Raw genomic sequence first — 19,209 nt, forward strand, 5'->3', positions numbered from 1 at the left:
CTCACACAAACCATTGACGTAACAATCAACACCTGCTCTAAAGAGAAGATAACTCTGCAATACGCAAAGACGGAATATAGTACGCCTGTCGCACGATGGATGTATGAAGTATTGTGTAACTGATGTTTAATGAGAAATCATTCAACATATCGGGGTGGAGGGATGCTTGTCTGGTAGATCTAAGAATGCATGAAGTATTGCATTAACGAAACCAAGGGGAATAAGTCTCTTAAATATGGTCAGATACACTCCATTGATCAGGGGGCACAGCTCCATAAATTACGGTTTAATAGGGGTGGTTATCCAACTTTTTTGAGCTCTCGTGGTAATTAATCTTCCTATGAAGTTTGAAGTAAATTCATAGAAAATTACTCTAGCTATTAAGCGGACACTTTTTCAGCAATTGTTTAAAGGGACATCATAGCTCAGTAAATTACTGTCAGATAATGGTGGTTATCAAACTTTTTTGAGCTCTCGCAGTAATTAACCTTCCTTAACAGTTTGAAGTTATTCCATTGAATATTACATGAGATATCGAGCGTATCAAAATAAGGCAACATCTAATGATGAAAGCAAATGGCGGACAGATTGTTATAAAATTATAGTTGTTCATGCACACATTCATTCATAAAAAAACACATTTCAAAACTGGTAAATTATTACACATTTATTGAAAAAATACTATTTCATCAACCTGAAAAGTTAGCAGATCATAAAGGCAGAAACATTGGACATAGTAATGAATGAATCGGAAAAGGGGAGACTACCCAATAACATAATGACTATAGATCTGTTAGTGTAAATTGTAACAAAATTGTCAAATAGTATGTTGATAAACATACAGCTGCCAGATAAAAAACCATACAAGAGATGTTTCCTCAACATGATTCCCACCCACTTCTTCCAGATAATTCAAATAGTGTATTGAAAATAATTTGACATTTGTAGTCTGGAAAAAGTAATAGTTTAATATTATAGAATACAGAATATTTCTTAATTCCACTTATATTTAATAAAGTGTTTTCATGACAACAGAAAGTTTAGGTAGGCAGTACAATGCGATACCAGGGGTTTGTTTCATCTGAGAAACACTAAATCCAACTAAAGTTTTGCCTGATACTTAATCTAGTTCAAACGAAAGCACTTCACATGATCCAACTTTTCTGCATAAAAACTACAAAATACAGTTCTGGATAAAATCATTAACACTATATTAATGACTTAATTTACAAAACTAAAATCTTGTATGATGCAAATCAAGTGCAAATACTCAACACTAAACAATATGTCCTCACTTGGACCATTTCAGCGTTGATTGTGTTTTTTACTGGAAATAGGTATGCCTATGCTTCAAATGAGGCCAACCGCCATTTTGTCAGGATTGTATTTAAACACGTTAACATTTCTGAAAGTCAAAAATCATGCACACACATATCTATAGGTATCAAGCTCAGTACCAGTATTGGGTTTTTATTTGTTCGCTACCATTAAATAATTAGCTTATGCATCGGTAAAATACATTGATAATTTCCTACAACCGTAGAAAACTTTACAAGACACAATTTAAAGCTAGAAATTGTTTATGCAATCGCTGATTTGAACATACAACCAATAAACTCATAAAAATATCAATGCTACTCAACCTGATCGCCTAAAATGTACGGGGTTAATTTCTATTATCGGAATGTATGGCCAAGATAACGATACATCTTTACACAATAGATGTGACTGGGTTTTTTAATGTTATAAGCATGTTCTGTTACAACTTCATAGGGTCAGGTGTACGGAAACCTTATTCTTAGGACATTGATGCTGTTTATAATTTATGTATTTTCTTACTACTTAATGAACACCTATGGTAATTATTGCACCTCGAACAAGGATGTCGAAAAATCATTGGTTTTGAGATGCAGTGTATATGACCTCACTATTTAACGAGGTCATTGACAGCCAAATCATCTTCCAGTTTAATGACAATTTTGAACTGAGATCCATGAGATTTGATAAGTAAAATAGATGAGCAGGTTATCCTTAATGCAATAAGCGAGTTGCTGGTTTACTGTAGAACTGTACACTTAGAGTCAGTAAGACAAATAGCAGGCAAATGCCTTCGCCATTATGAATCTTACTAACTGGCCATAGTTCTGCAGGTCAATAGCTGACTTAATAACTAATAATGCTAGCTTTAAGATGTACGATTTGAGAGACCTACTTAAGTAATAAATAACCCAAATGCTGTATGGGTTATTGATGAAGGCACATAACTAATTTCTCCTGGAAATGGCAGTGGAGTAGGCTAGATTTACATTTAATCATATAGCACCAATAACAACTTCATAATTCTGACATCGATGAATCAGAATGGCAAAATCCTGTAAAATCTGTGGAGTGCCCTGGAAAAAAAATACAACAATTTACAGGAACATGATTTGAATTTGTTCAACTGTAACTAATATCTCAAAAATGTCTACATGAGCTGAAGTCTCAACTGCAAGCAGAGATGCATTTGATTAACGTATATTATGTGACATTATCTCTGACCTGCAGCAGTACTACCAACCAATACAGAGATACATTTTAAGGCACAAATATACAAGGTCATAAATAAATTAACAAGTACACATACAGTTGAGGTTACGTGTCAGACATGAGTATTTCAAGGTAAAAAAAATATTAAAAAAAATAACTCCGATACGAAGGACATACCCTGTACATATCAGTTCTTCTCTGTAAACACATGCTTTTTGTTCTGTTGATGTTTGCATTTGCGCATCATAATATCAATAAGCATGACAAACAACCTTTCAAAAAAACAAATCATTTTTTTTCTATTTACATTGTACTTTAAATTTCATTAACTTTATAACAGTAAATTCAACTATTTGATACTATTTTGAAAATTTATTAATTAACTTTTTCATAAGTCACCAGCACTCGACTGAAACCATTTTAAAGAAAAATGTATTGCCATTCAACCAACAACTGTTTAAAGTATTAAAAGAACAGTTAATAGTTTTATTAATACAACCTTTAAGAACAGTATTGCAAAATCTGAACTAATATTATTAGTCTTCCTCTTGAATTGATATATGAACACGAATCCAAACAAAATATACTTGCAATTGTGTTTCCAATCATTTGAATATCTGGGGGGAAAAAATAACCCAAAACAGCAATTTTTACATCTGATATCCTGACTTATTGATCAGTGCTTACAGCTTGTGTAAAATCAAGTTGCATGGTAAGCCCCAACATTAAGGGTAAAGGTAGGATGACAAGAAACACAAGTGTGTTTTTAGTATATAACAGTAAGAAGTAAACTTTGGGACTAAACTTTTTGATGTCTTGCACAATTGCAATCACACTGAGCAATGATGGTGATAGATCATACTAGTCTGTCCATATTAATTTGGTTTCTTGATTTCTGAAATGTTGAACAAAACATCCATAAACCTAATTTAAAATTCTTCAATTATTTTGTTATACTTTTGACAAGTTGCCCCAGGAAAATAATTCAACGAACTGATAGTTATTGAATAACAAAATCTAGTCAAAACGTCAGTTTTCCTCACATGTAGATGTAATGTGATATGTAAATTTCTATGTCTCTGTTTTTCATGGGGACAACTCGCGAGTGTATTAAATGGTTCAATGTTTAGTTCACAATCTTAGAAACTGAATAACCACAATAAGTAGGACATACTGCATTCAATGAAACATTTTGTTACACTTATCACTGTAAATAAGTACTTACAAACCTTTTGTTACACTTATCACTGTAAATAAGTACTTACAAACCTTTTGGCACAAAGTTTTTGAGTATCTACACTGTATTTACCATATATACATGTAGTAACCAGTCTGACAAGTAAAATCTATGGCGTCACAGCATATGTCGGCATATTTCAAAGGTGAGACTATAGCATGGCCCTAAGAAATCGTGACAAGATTCCTCTATTGTCAATAGTCTATATCTACATTTGACAATTTTTTAGCACTGCTGATATTGATATTTTGAGATCAAAAATATCACTTCTACTCTTCCTCACAACACCCGATGAATGACAGTCCTCAGATATAACTACACACACATCACCAGTTATAGATGCCATCAGGTGTCTTTACACATACTCTGGTAAACATCTATGCTCCATTGTCTCCAAACAATAGCTGACCAATCAACTTTTCTTCAAATCTCTGAATAACACCAGATTGACTTGTCCTTGGATGTCTCCACAGGCCACCAGGTAAATATCTGTCCTTACATGTCTACACAGGACACAAGGTAAATATCTGTCCTCGGATGGCTCCACAGGCCACCAGGTAAATATCTGTCCTTACATGTCTACACAGGACACAAGGTAAATATCTGTCCTTGGATGTCTCCACAGGCCACCAGGTAAATATCTGTCCTTACATGTCTACACAGGACACAAGGTAAATATCTGTCCTCGGATGGCTCCACAGGCCACCAGGTAAATATCTGTCCTTACATGTCTACACAGGACACAAGGTAAATATCTGTCCTTGGATGTCTCCACAGGCCACCAGGTAAATATCTGTCCTTACATGTCTACACAGGACACAAGGTAAATATCTGTCCTCGGATGGCTCCACAGGCCACCAGGTAAATATCTGTCCTTACATGTCTACACAGGACACAAGGTAAATATCTGTCCTTGGATGTCTCCACAGGCCACCAGGTAAATATCTGTCCTTACATGTCTACACAGGACACAAGGTAAATATCTGTCCTCGGATGGCTCCACAGGCCACCAGGTAAATATCTGTCCTTACATGTCTACACAGGACACAAGGTAAATATCTGTCCTTGGATGTCTCCACAGGCCACCAGGTAAATATCTGTCCTTACATGTCTACACAGGACACAAGGTAAATATCTGTCCTCGGATGGCTCCACAGGACACCAGGTAAATATCTGTCCTCGGATGTCTCCACAGGCCACCAGGTAAATATCTGTCCTCGGATGTCTCCACAGGCCACCAGATAAACATCTGTCTTCACATGTCTCCACAGGAAACCAGGTAAACATCTGTCCTCACATGTCTCCACAGGAAACCAGGTAAACATCTGTCCTCACATGTCTCCACAGGACACCAGGTAAACATGTCCTCACATGTCTCCACAGGCCACCAGGTGAATATCTGTCCTCAGATGTCTCCACATTACACCAGATAAACATCTGTCCTCACATGTCTCCACAGGACACCAGGTAAACATCAGTCCTCGGATGTCTCCACAGGACACCAGGTAAATATATGTCCTCGGATGTCTCCACAGGACACCAGATAAACATCTGTCCTCACATGTCTCCACATTACACCAGGTAAATATCTGTCCTCAGATGTCTCCACATTACACCAGGTAAATATCTGTCCTCAGATGTCTCCAAAGGACACCAGATAAATATGTCCTCAGATGTCTCCACCGGACACCAGGTCAATATCTGTCCTCGGATGTCTCCACAGGTCACCAGGTAAACATCTGTCCGCGGATGTCTCCACAGGTCACCAGGTAAATATCTGTCCGCGGATGTCTCCACAGGACACCAGATAAATATGTCCTCAGATGTCTCCACATTACACCAGGTAAATATCTGTCCTCGGATGACTCCACAGGACACCAGGTAAACATCTGTCCTCACACGTCTACAAGACACCAGGTAAATCTACCCTTAGATGTCTCCACAACACCAGGTAATCATTTGTCCACAGATGCCTAAACACACCATCGGGTAAAATTCTATGCTCAATTGTCCTCACACAATACCTGGTAAATATCTGTCCTCAGATCTGTCCACAAAACACCAGCCTGACAGGTGAAATCTGTCTTCAGATTTTCTGCACAACAACAGGTAAATGTTGTTCTTGGTTGTATCCACACTATGCCTGATGACCGTCTGCTCCTTAAATCTCTCCCAAAAATCAGCTCTCGTGTCTGTTTGCACGTCACTTGATTTTGAAATCAATACCATTTAAACTGATCTAATTCTGCTGATGTCATGATGGTTTCTTGGTATAGGTTTCTGAGAAGAAAAAAGAAGGAAATTTACAATAAATCACACAAGATTTTTAAGCTTAATCAATGTCAAGTTCTCCACTTCTAATAGACATGAGAAGACATTGACACAAGAACTTGAATTTGAGCCTTTCAGCATTGACTACCAAAATTATCATAATTTAGTTAATGCTCATATTTGTCTACTGTGCAGCCTATAATCTATTAAAAACGATAATTTTATGTTTGAAAACAAAGATATTACAGTTATATTTTTCTCAATTGATTGAAATTTTTTCATTTTTACTTAATAGTTTCTCAAGTCAAGTGTTACATTTGACAACAGACTTTAAACTTATGAGACTTGGTTAAACAAATCAATGACTAGCTTCCACCCCCTTTAGATCATTTCTGGTAATTTGATAATTTGAAACTGCAAGGTAAAGGGTTCATGGAGATCTTACCAACAAGAGATTTGAACATGATGAATCTGTTTTTGACTTGCTCTTCACTTTCTTTCCTTTTTCGTATCTCCTCTTTATGCTCTTTGTCCATTTTCTCCATGGTAACTGAAAAACATTTAAAAACAAAACCTTTTTATTGAACTATCAAAAATAGACAACTTCACGCATGAACACCCCTGCCTTTAAGCACACTTTCCATCCGCCATGTTTGGGTCCAGTATACAGAATACATTTCTTCCAGGTATCTTTTTTTTATCTTTAGATAAAGTAAAAAGTCTGCTTCTTAGTCCCATTCTGATGCCTTTTTTAACAAAATGTTTTGAATTATTAAGGAAAAAAATCAAAAGAAAAAAAACAACTTCTAATTATTACTCCTGAAAGTCAAATTATTTCTTGAAAATGAATTTGAAATTCATATATTTACTTCACTAACAAGGGATAAGGCGCTTTGTTTTAAGGATAGTCTCCTTTTGCCTATATCACCCCCCCCACCCCCCCTATCCCAAACCAAGCCAAGATATTTAAGTAAGGTTCAAAAGTGCTGAAAATGCCAATTGTAAGATTTGACCTAGTTCTGAGTAGGCATATAAAAAGGTCCATCTAGGGAAAATTAAGTTGACTGCAGTATACAGTGATAGTGAGAAAATGTCTCTATGCATCTTGACCTAACCTAATTACCTCTAGTTTGTTGAAGTGTGTCACGGAACCATTCCACAGCCTTCCTCTGCATCATCTGGCCCATAACGAACATCTGATGGGCATCTGTAAATATTGAACCACTCTCATTAGCAATCTATCTGATCAGGACGTTTAGGTATTCCTGGGACATGTTTTCAATCATTGTGATACCAAAGTATTGCTAGAAATATAACAAAATCTCTTCAAGAGTACCATGGTTTGAGGAGCATGTGAATTATAGCTAGGCTGTCTAGCTTCCCAAAATTCAAGATATTCCTGCATTACAAATATGCAAGGACTCATTTCAACTTTTCTTTTGAAAATTGCAAAAAGAACATTTAATAACTGCCAAAATACTGTACACCAGGATTTTTTCGTCGCCGTTTAATTATTGCTTTTTTCGCTCTCCAAAATTTGTCAAAATATTTGCCCTTTGCATATAAATTCCATGTTCCCCCACTGTTAATTTTGCCCTTCACATGTAATTACCATATATTGCATGTAGTGTACTATTCTTTACTCTCATGAACTAGTACTCAACCCCTGAAAGACACATATGAACTCTTCCAATTCAATGGTTGGAACAGTCCATTAAGAAATTTCAGGGGTGAACAAGTTAATGTTCTTCATATATGGATTTTATTGGCAAACGGCAAATATTTGACTGGGCGGAAGTTTATCGGTATACAGTAATTGTTGCAAAATAAAAACCTAGCCAAATATAATGAATATTTTACCTGCTTCACTTTGTATCTTATCACCGAGTGAAACCCAAAACCTGTCTTGCACACTGGGGGAGAATCTGTCATGGTTTTCAGAACTGTTGATGGCTTCATTAGACTGGGCACCAGAAGATGGTTGTTGTGGTCCAGAGGCACTGTTTACACCCGATGTCCTCTGCGTGGTTGAAGAAGTGCAATGAGGGTCTAATGTACTTTGCGGTCCTATGGTATTACTCGGCTGTGGACCTAACATACTCTGCGGTAAAGAACTGTTTGGACCTAAAGTACTTTGTGGTCCTGAGATATTGCTACACTGTGGTCCTAGCATGTTCGGAGGTAAAGTATTTTGAGGGCCTACAATACCATGTGGACCTACAGCATTTCTAAACTGCCCCGTCGTACCTGTATGTGAAAAATTACCAGGCAAAGCTGTGGTATTATTACACTGTGGTCCTAGAATACCATGTGAACCCATGTTATTAACACTACCCTGGAATGGTATAGAAGTCTGTGCACCCATTCTGTTAAAGGATCCAAAATTACCACTAGGTCCAAATGGTATTGTACTTGTATTGGGTCCATTATTCAGCTGAGGTCTCATATAACCAGCATGTCTGGAGATACCCTGCGGTTCGCCTGTGGTCAACCTAGCACTTGTGTTGTTGGCCTGGTACCGACCACTGCTATGGTTGGGCATTTGCCCAGCAGAATAAGAACCGGTTTGGAAAGGGTTTGATGCATGTAGATTTTCTGGGTTTACGTTTTCCAGTGTTCTGCTATGAACACTGGACATAGAAGAAAGTTGTCCTCCTTGATAAAAAGATGTTCGAGAACATGTGGAAGGCATCACATTGCTGCCTGGCCAGGACTGTGATGGGATGCCAGTCTCCGGGAGTATTAGGGCTTCCAACTGGTGTCCCCGTCTCGTCCGGTCCCTTGCACCAGATCCCTGGTACGTCTGATCTGCAGATGGTTTGTACACTCTGGATTCGGGAAATGAAACTTGACTAAAAGTTTCAGGATTCTCAACTCTACTCTGGCCGTACTGTGACCTTTGATCTTCCATCCCGTTTTTTGAAAGTCTGCGAGCTCGAGGGAGAGTTGATCCTGGAAGCAAGTTGTCAACATTTGTGAATGACTGCCGTGAATTTCTTTTCAGAGATGAAGACTGGTGCATACATTGCAACATTTGTTCCATTTCTGGAGAGCGGTAGCTATTTGTAGGTGCTGTAAGGGGTTGTCCAATACCGACTGATGATGGAGCAACAGATTTCGGTCCATCGTGCGGCAAAGGTTGTCCACTAACTTGTGTGGTCGATGAATGCTGTCCTGTACCCTGTGACAAGGCAGTTGTTACTACAGCCCCATCTATTCCCTTTCTCGGTTGAGTTCCTCCAACTCCCTGAATATTTGATAGGTACTCTCCCAGTGCTAGAGATGCTGATATGGTTTCATCTATCGCGTGTATCGTTGGAAGGCTGTTTCCCTGTGGTGTTGACGGCGCTGAAGAAGTAGACTGGGTCGTAGTTGGAGGAGGATCTGGTGTCAAGAAGTTCACAAGAGATGAAGCACCACCAAACGATGGTTGCTCTTTTTCCACGGTCATAGGAGATGAGGGAGTTTCCGGAGCAGACAGGTTTTTTGTTGATGATGGAGCAGTCAGAGGACTAACGGGCATACTTGTCTCAGCAGTTGGAGATAAAGCTGTTTGACAACTCTCCTGACAGGACCTAGAAAAGAACAATATTCAAATACATATAAAATGATTCCCTATTAGTCACTAAAAGTAAAATAAATCATATCAGGGCTATTAGTAACAGGTATATTAGTAGCCCTCTTTTCAAAGATCATAGTCCAAAATTTGATTGTATAGCGAGACATTTATAGAGTTTAAGCTGTGAATTTGCACACTGCTTCTGCCCTTTCTTATCACTGGTGGTTGCACAATACATACTCCCGAGAGAATTCAGAGCTTTCAATTTCCAAACACAATGCAAAGCCCCTGCCTATCTTAAATATCATAATGAATATTGGAATAGTCCTATCTAAGACTGTGGTTGACTTCTCTAATAAGGGCACACTTGGAATTCTATGAATAGATAACTTCAATGCTTATAAAATTTCAGATTTGTTCACGAATATATAACTTTCTGAACTTGTCATTATTAATGAGAAATTCCATTTATGAGTGGAATGATTAAAAAGAGGGCTCTTCATGTCTCTGCCCAGCTGGGAAAATTGTCAAAATACTAGGTTAAGTGTAATATAAGTCTAAATACAGGTGCTCTATTCATCACTTGTGTTCTTATGTTATAGTGAAAAGGGATATATTTTGCCCTTGTGTTGATAAACATGAGAAGCATTAAGAGCAAATGTTTAGGTTTGGGAATGTTCCTGCTCCATATCCTATTAAATACATGTAAGCAGAAATAGGAATTGTTTTTTACCTGTATATACTTCTTTCCAGTTTGAAGATCATGATGAGAAGTGCTCTGGCACACTTATCGGAGACAGAGCTGTCAACATGGCTGATACAGAATTCGAAGGTGGTGCGTAATAGCTTGTCCATTTCAAACTGCATGTGGCGCACGCTTCCGCACAGATGCACAATGAACTCTCGTGGTGACAGAATATCTGAGCACTCCTTGCACTCGATGCAACGTATCATGCTTTTGTCCGTCAGATGTTTGAACGAGAAATACCCGAAGCTGGTGAACTTTTTGTTATCTGTAGAGATCTTATCATGTTTGAGTGGAACCTTCATTGAACTACAGCCCAATACACTAAGCTGCTCTAAAAATTTAGTCACTTGTGTCAAGAAATCATGCTGTTCTGGAGTCAATGTTCCTAAATTCAATATACTGTTGATTTCAGCAGCACTATATGAATCAACATTGGCTGTTATTGTACCACTTTCTGAAGCTGATGTTGCGGTTTCAGTTGCTGTTGTTGTCAAGGCAACATCAGAGGGTGCTGGTGTTGTCAAGGCAGCATCAGAGGGTGCTGGTGTTGTCAAGGCAGCATCAGAGGGTGAAGGATTCTCTGAAATACTTGGTCTCCGATGTGATGCTGATAAGCTTACGTTACTTTCCCCTCCTACAGATTGGGATCGTAAAATGGATGGCTTTGACAGTTCACGGCTTTGTGCCATCAGCTGATCCACAGATGAAGACCGAGTCATGCCTGCTTGACGTATCTGTTCTGTGTGAGATTTTGGAGTAAGCTTCGTAGCATCCATAACACAGGAATCTTCCACAGGTTCTACTTTAATGGTTACAGGAACTTCTGGTATCACGAGACTGGAGTTTTTCTCAGACAGCTGTGCTTTAAGTTCATTCGATGAAGAAATATTGTACACAATGTTTTCTGTTTGAATCTGGCCATTTAAATCAGAAGAACTTCGCCTCCCATCAGAAAGAGCAGCAAGTATATTTGGCTTCTGTTCCAGTTGTACAACATGAGAACTACTGTCACTCTCTTGATCTTTACTCATATCCTTTTCTTGGTCCAAAATTAATGTCTTTTCTTGATCTGGGATTATCTCCAATCCCTCACTGACGGAAGAACTAACCCTGTCCTCCTCTGGGAGACTTTCCTCCTCCTGTGTATCGTCCTCCTGGGAGTAGCTTATGTAGGGCGTGGCTGGCATTGGTGTCCATGGACTCTCAATATCTCCTCCATTGTACATGATCAGCCGAATATCATCTTTATCATCAAAATCACTCAGGGAAACATCCATCATTTCATCTTGGCTAGATACAAAGTCGTCAGTTGGCGTTATGTTTCCATCTGAATGCTTCTGATTTGGCTTCTGTTGATTTGTTCTTGGGAATTTAAAGGTGTGTTTGTCATTGTTCATCTGTTGGCTTTCGTTGGTGTCTATAGCTTCAGGATCATCATTCACAGGAAGACCTTTTGGGGTTATATCCGATTTGGGTAAAGTGTCGGAATGAATCTGGTTTACAGAATGTCCTTCTGTGGTATCCAGGCTGCTTGGTACTGTCACGTTCATATGAGTGGTTTGCTCACTTGACACTAGATGCAGATCTTGTCGGGTTGTATCCGACTGGGTTATAGTATCAGTTTGTTTTTGATCTTCGGAGCCTTCTTTTTTAGCATCCTGGCCATAGAGCATTTCCTCCTTCACCTCTGAGGCGTTCCTACATGACACAAGAGGCTGGTCTAGGGAGCTGTCCTCTGAGGTAACCAAGCTGTAAGGTACCATCTCCTCAATCGGAGGGGTCTTTGAACTTGACTTCAGAAGTAGGTCTGGTGTGGATGTTTCCGATGAAGGTAATGCAGTGGCTTGATGTTGGTCTACAGAGCTGTTCTGTGTGTCGTCAAGGTTGTAGGGTATTGTCTCATCCATTTGATTGGTTCTGTCCAGACAAGATTCCCTCATCTCTGAAGGAATCTCTATATCCTCCACAGGTTGAAAACATTCAGGTGTTTCCAGCCCTCCAGTGACACGAATGCTATCTCTGACCTCCTGATTTTCTCCTCGTTTTTGTGTCAAATTCTTCTCAGTTCCTGTACCAGCTAACGAAGTAACAGAACATGGATTAAAGTCAATGACAAGTCTACCACCTTCTTCATCATCATCGCTGTCATACAAATCTAAAGGAGGCATTCCTTTGGAAGAATCACATTCAGAATTCTTCGTTTTGAGTGATTGTCCGATCTCACCATTCAATTGTCCACTTACTAGTTCTGGTGTGTTGCATGTTGTTTCCATTTCACTGCAATTGTCACTGAGCATAGTGTCACTTTTATTGAAAGACGGAGAAGACATGCATGAAGACAAAGAAAATGAGGTGCATCCCGAGCCCGATTCGTCCATGTGTCGCCCGGATGAATTGACAGACAGTTCACTTTCGTTGTGCATGTCTTTTTCCGACACTCCAGATGATGAGATGTCAGTTTCCAATGTTGAGTGGTTTGAAACGGAAGTTGACACTAACTTTTCTGCTTCTGAATTAGTTGTATCACAAATTGTTTTTGGCTTGTCAGATTCTACAGATGATTCACAGACGTTCAAAAGAGCTTCAGAACACGCATTTCCCAATTCAGTTGATGAAACCTCTTCATCATGAGGTAATTTAGCTTTTTTGCCGAAGTTTCCATTTAGTTTGTCTTCTATTTTTCTCTTGTTGTGATGTGATTTTGTTTGCTCCACGTTTGATTTGGTTGAGGATGTAGGTTTTCCTTTACGAAGTTTGTCAGGAGTCCTTTTAAGAGAGAGCTTAGAATGCTTGTGCCGTGGTTGATCCTCTGAACTGTCTTTAAAGAGATCAAACAGGCTCATTCTTTCACAATTTGACACTGCATCCCTATCAGCACAATGAGTGACAGATGCCGAACTTTCGACTACTGCATTTTCAATTGGAATGCTTTCAACAGTTTTAGTTTTTTCAGGAACTTTCAGTGCTGTTTTGTTTGGAAGTTTCTTCAAAGACACAACAGGATCCATATTTAAATCACCAGGGTTTTTATGATGAGATTTATTTGAAGAAAAATCCTTCCCAGTTCCTCCCTTCTGAAGGGACCCTGTCAATTTGGATTTCTTTCCTTCCAGAGCTTCAACAGACTTGCAGTGTTTTTCGAGATTTGACCCCTTCTTTGCAGCATCAAGCACCTTTTCCTTATCTGCAGGTTTCACCGATGTATTATGTTTTTCCTGTTCCTTTGAATTTGAAACTGTCTTTTTGTTTAGAGATTTGACCCTTGACCTATGTTTGTCATGATCCTTAGCAACAGGTTTTGACAGGTTTTTACTGACATTCGATGTAACAATATTTTCCTTCCCATGGGTTGTTTTATCAAGTCGATGACTTTCCTCACAAGTAGTCTTCGACGCCTTTTTAACATCCTCTTTCTCACACAACCCTTTCTCTTCAACATGAAACAAACCACTCGCTCCTACCGTTTGCTCTGTAACATTACTCTGTGGAGGTGATTTTGAGCCTGATATTCGGCTATGCCTCTTTCTGTGAACCAAGTGTGGCAATGGTTCATCTCTTTCAGATGATGCATCATGGTCCATTTCAATATTTGTCACCTCTGGTACAGTTTTTGAAGTGACCACCGTGTTCTTCTTTGGAGAACACTGTGATACATGGCCAGATGAATGTCGATGTTTCTTTTTATTAAGCTGTTTTCCATCTACACTACTCCCCGAGCTTATCGACGGCTTGGAAGGTTGGAGGGGAACACCTCCTAATGAATGTCTATGGTGTTTTGTCGACAATTTCTTGGTTTCATTTATAGTCGCATTCTTCGAACCTCCTGAATTGCTTTGGATTTTTGGAATTTTTGGAAGAACCTTTTTTGGTACCGAATTTGAAGAAGACGACGCACTAGAGGCAGACACACTTTTTAGAGCAGGGTCAGCCAATTTGTTCACAGACGAAACACAACTGCTCTCACTGACAACTGTATGCAATGGTATCTTAGGTTTGATGTGAACAACGTTTCTATGTTTAAATGCTGACTTCAGATTAGATTTGTCCTGAGATCCTTTGGAAAATGATTTGGTATTTGAAATGGAAACTTTGTCAACAGAAACTGATTTCGAAACAGAGGTACACATAGTTGAATTAGCAGGCATTGTAACATTTTTACAAAGTGCCTTTTCTTTTTTCTTTTCTTCCTCCAATTTTTGTTTGGGCAGTTCAATTGCAGAATTCAGTTTTGCATGCTCCACGATTTTATCTGTGGATATTGATGTGTCACTTTCAGTAACTTGTCTTTCTGTTGAAGAATGAGCTTTAGAATCATGTCTTTTTCTCGAGTCTTTTGAGGAATGACTTGAGTGACTTTTGTCAGAATCTGATTTGCTTGATTTAACAATTTTTCTGTCCTTTGATGACCGATTTTGTGATCCTTCCCTTGATGAACTGCGTCTGGAGTCGTCGGCAAACCTTTCTCTTGAGGAGGAACGATGCTTGCCTTCGTGTGACCTATCTCGCTTTTCCAAAAAATTGGAAATTACAGAAATAACAGCGTCATTGGATGGAAGATTCTCCTCAATGTTTCTATTCCTGCCATCTTGAAAAGAGCATCCCTCCATCAAGCGACGCTTCTTTTCATGTCGTTCAATTTCGATGTCAGATGGACGTTTTGCTTGCATTTTGTTCCAATTATGGCCTCGACTTCTATCTCGCTGATCTCTATCTTCACCACGATAACAACCTCTTCCTCGAAATGGCTTATATTTATTATAGCCTCTAGCTTCATTCAGTTCACATTCTGACCTACGGTAAAACGACCTTCCATCTCTGTCGACATCATCCCATCGCTGACTACGATAATCTGCGTTACTTTGCTGTCGGAAGTCACCAGTCTGCCTCGAGTCACTTCTCTGAAATTCTCTGACGTGATTGTAATCATATCTGTCCCATTTTGAGTAGCGATTCTGTACATCCAGTGGCTCATTTGATCTCTTGTAGTGTAAAAGGTGACCCTGATACCTCTGATCATAAGTGTCATGGTCCGGAGGCTGGTGGTTCATACCGTGGGGGAAATCTGTAATTAACAAAAGAAAATCTTTAATACAGGAACTAAAATAAACCGAAAGTCAGTCTGAGAACATTTTTTAAGAATATGAATATGCATGAGGAATATGACTTGACATTTCATTTCAAATCAAAACAAAGTGAGGTTTTTGACATTTGTATGTTCTACAAAGGGAAACTAAAACTATATTTTTTACAACTCTATCATTTAATCAATGTCTGATATATATGCACTACACTGCATATTGGATGCTAGTAGATATCGGAAAGAATATCTAAGCCGTTTTTACAGACATTTATTGGAAATTTTACCCGTAGAATTTCATCAAACTTTTCTGGTTTAAAGTTGAGATTTTTTCATATTGGAAGAAAATCGACAAAAATCCCATGAGGAACTTACACAAATGTAAAGAAATAAGTTAACAATATAGCCCAGCATAAAATGACAGTATTTTGGAGGCATTTTCATATTTTTCGGTACAGTAAAATGTATATATACTTTCATATTAGGAGTTTTCTTTTCAGAAATAATATAGCATGTCATTTAATTATTTTTTTTATATCAAATTCAGGAAATAAAATCAAAATCTTGAATTGCTAGGCGCTGAATCCCGAAATGAAATGCATGAAAAACACATTAAAACTAGTTAGAAAAGAAACAAATTAATATGTATATTTAATTGCTTGTCTTTAATCAACTGGTTTTCTTCTGTTCAGAAAACAGTTTTACAATGTCATGGGCAGGTTATATGATAATGTGACACCATTGCAGGATAGTTCCTAAAAACACAAAGCACAAGTTAAGATAAATTATGGAAAATAATGATAAATATCAAACTAAATTACATGCAAGTTAATAGGGTTGACAGTAAAATGGACACAAACCACTTTCAGTCATTAACTGCTTAATCATGATAGAAATATTAGGTTTCTTGGATGATATGTTGCTAGTTGTCGCTGTGTTTCTCTGCCACTCTGTGAGCGTGCTGTTTCTATATATACATAAGTGTGTAGTCTAGTGTCAGGTTTTGGATATTTAAACTCAAATAAATTGCTAAAGGTAGTCTATCAACAGGCTTTCCAATTAGTTGAAAGAGAATATAGACTTTGATGTCAAACCAGTAAGATGAACTAGATAAGCCCTTAAATGAGCTGACAGGTTCTTACCCCACATGGTGAGAAATTACTGTCTATTATATGCTATTGTCTCACAAATAAGAGGAAGTAGGTAATTAAAGGATTAACTACTGTCAATACAGTAATTAAAATACCAGTGTTAAAAAAACATGTCATGTAATTGCTCCAGGCAAATTAACATGTTTATCGTAATAAACTCCGCCTTTCATTTACCTGTTAGCCAATAGAATTGAATTTTAATGTTAGTTATGTGTTTGTAAAGTATAATAGCTGTTCTGATTTCAGTACAGAGAATTGAGAGTGCAGCCCACCAAGACAGGGACATGTACCAACCCAGGTACAAGACAATTTGACCTCCATTAATATTGAGGGTGCTGGTTGATGTATACCACGGACTGAATATGGACTTGACCAATTTCAAAAGAATATGCCAACACTAGGTTTAAGGAGACCTCGTGGATCTATGTATTTTACACTGTAGTAGTAAGTTTTTCACTCCTGCTGGATTGTTGAAATTATTTGATTGCCAGCATTAGATAGAATTTATTTAGCAACAGTGGCCACATCAATTGTGAAATTACTTTTTATAATATTTTTTTATTACAGTATATGTCACTACATAGTTAGAAACAAATATACATAATATATATAGAATCTATGATGTTCAGTTAGCAAAGCAAGCTGAACAGGCACACCATGTTAACAAACTGCTAGTAAACAGCACAGTATAGTGGGATATTTTATTGTTTTTTTGTGTTTGTAGAATTCAGAACAGGATACATTTCAGGAAACATTTTAAACATGTATTATAGAAACAAGATATGATTTGATTAATTACTCAATCTCTTGTCAAAAATTATTCTGTTTTAAGAATTTCAAATTATCCTTTATTAATATGGCATTGTGTTGAATCTTTGGTAAGTCATGTCTACAGATATATACAAGACCAATTGTCAGATGTGCCTCAATGCAACAGACACCAAATGGTGGAGCCAGATCCAACATCAGTGGCGACAACAAAGACACATAAGTGAGTAATAAGTCACCAAAACACCAGGATGGATTCAGCTGATGTACATATTCGAAGAGGATGCCAGAAGTAATGTTCCTGATTTAAATCATTGTTTGATCAGATGCTGGTTTCATTCAACAAAGAAGTGATAAGAAATAGTCAACACATGAACATGTTATAGAAGAATATTTAATTGAAGTGAGAGATATTTGGGCAAAAATTTAAAGAAAGGCTGTTTTAAGACAGTCACTAACTTATATATATATTTTCTGTCTTTTTTGTATCTAAGGTACTAATGAGTATTTTCCTATCATATACACTTACATGTTGATTATATCTATTCTACCACATGAAATGTAACTCCATTTGACATGATTTGTTTGAATATATTTGTATTTTGTATTATTTGCACAGTACTGATAAGCCACAGGGTTTAAAGTACTGTAGCAGAACTGGACTGGGTCGACTGTCAGCGACCATGTAGCTCAGTTGGTAGAGCATCCATCTAAAATTTGGAGGTTCTCAGTCTATCATTTAGTGCCTGTGACCAACCCTTGTTTCAAGCATTTGGTGAATGCTTGGCAAGGGGATACCTGAACCTGGGTTATAAATATCCTTGAGGGCAAAGACTTGGTAAAAGGATGGGGGAATATAATGGAACTGGACTGGGCTGAGTCGGGTCGATAACCAGGAATCTCAATTGGTAGTGCGATCATTTAAGAGTTCAGAGGGTCCCGGGTTTGAATCCCGACCTGGTCGTACATGAATGCATGTGTTTAGATAAGCACATGTACACCTTCACTCAACCAAGTTATTTGCTTTAAGACTAGACACACAGGTAAATCTCACTTGTACACTTGACCATCTATGTACATATCAGAGAGAAACTAACTTAAATGCAAAAACTTAATGTTGAAGGAGATGCTGACAAAGTCAATGGACCATGAAAGATAGGCCGCATCCAGACGTTGATGCATAGGTTGAGACGTACTACCTAAAATGCATCTATGGTCCAAATTTGGTTTGTTTAGCACTTGTAATTTCAATGACACTAAGTTAAATGCAAAAACTTTGAGATGTACTACCTAAAATGCATCTATGGTCCAAATTTGGTTTGTGCAGCACTTGTAATTTCAATGAAACTAAGTTAAATGCAAAAACTGGCTTCCGCTACGTTGTGGCGGCGAGACAAAAATATTGTAGCTTCACCATTGTGGTCACTTTTTATTAAAACTTATGAGTTTCAATTGATCAATCTTAACAGGTATGAGCTTTACACTTTATTAAACTAATCATAATAATTCTCATCCATGTAAACATTTTAATTTTATATTTATAATTACATAATTACGTTCAATCATAACATTAGGGTACATGTTTATTATATTTTTAACATGCAAAATAATTTCTTTTTTTAAATTTCAGAATTTTGGATATTAAAAGTGTTTTTCAATGACCATCCATGAATAGACACACCAATGAAAACAAGAGGCCCAAGGGCCTTAGCGGTCACCTGAGTTATATCATAGGTACTGGTAGCTTTATTTTATTGTGTAGATGTGATGTGGAAATCAGCATGTAAACTAAGTGAAATACAATACTTGTCATGTCATCAAAGGATAAGAATTTGAAAATATTGGCAAATGTTCCCTTTGGAGCCCCGT

General features: G+C 37.8%; 1 protein-coding gene across 2 annotated transcripts in view; it reads right to left on the reverse strand.

The window, feature by feature from the left end:
- Window positions 1-647: 647 nt before the first annotated feature.
- Window positions 648-19,209, reverse strand: part of LOC110448581 — a 51,485-nt gene continuing 32,923 nt past the window's right edge. For both annotated transcript variants that reach the window (XM_021494897.1, XM_021494898.1), the window contains 5 exons: window positions 10,330-15,406; window positions 7,898-9,612; window positions 7,161-7,244; window positions 6,483-6,587; window positions 648-6,046 (listed from right to left, as the gene is read on the reverse strand). In XM_021494897.1, the coding sequence (XP_021350572.1) occupies window positions 6,021-6,046; window positions 6,483-6,587; window positions 7,161-7,244; window positions 7,898-9,612; window positions 10,330-15,406 (7,007 nt within the window). In that variant the 3' untranslated portion in view covers window positions 648-6,020. The remainder of the gene's footprint in view (window positions 6,047-6,482; window positions 6,588-7,160; window positions 7,245-7,897; window positions 9,613-10,329; window positions 15,407-19,209) is intronic.

This window comes from Mizuhopecten yessoensis, unplaced genomic scaffold (genome assembly GCF_002113885.1).
Source record: "Mizuhopecten yessoensis strain PY_sf001 unplaced genomic scaffold, ASM211388v2 scaffold4121, whole genome shotgun sequence".
NCBI classification, from domain to species: domain Eukaryota; kingdom Metazoa; phylum Mollusca; class Bivalvia; order Pectinida; family Pectinidae; genus Mizuhopecten; species Mizuhopecten yessoensis.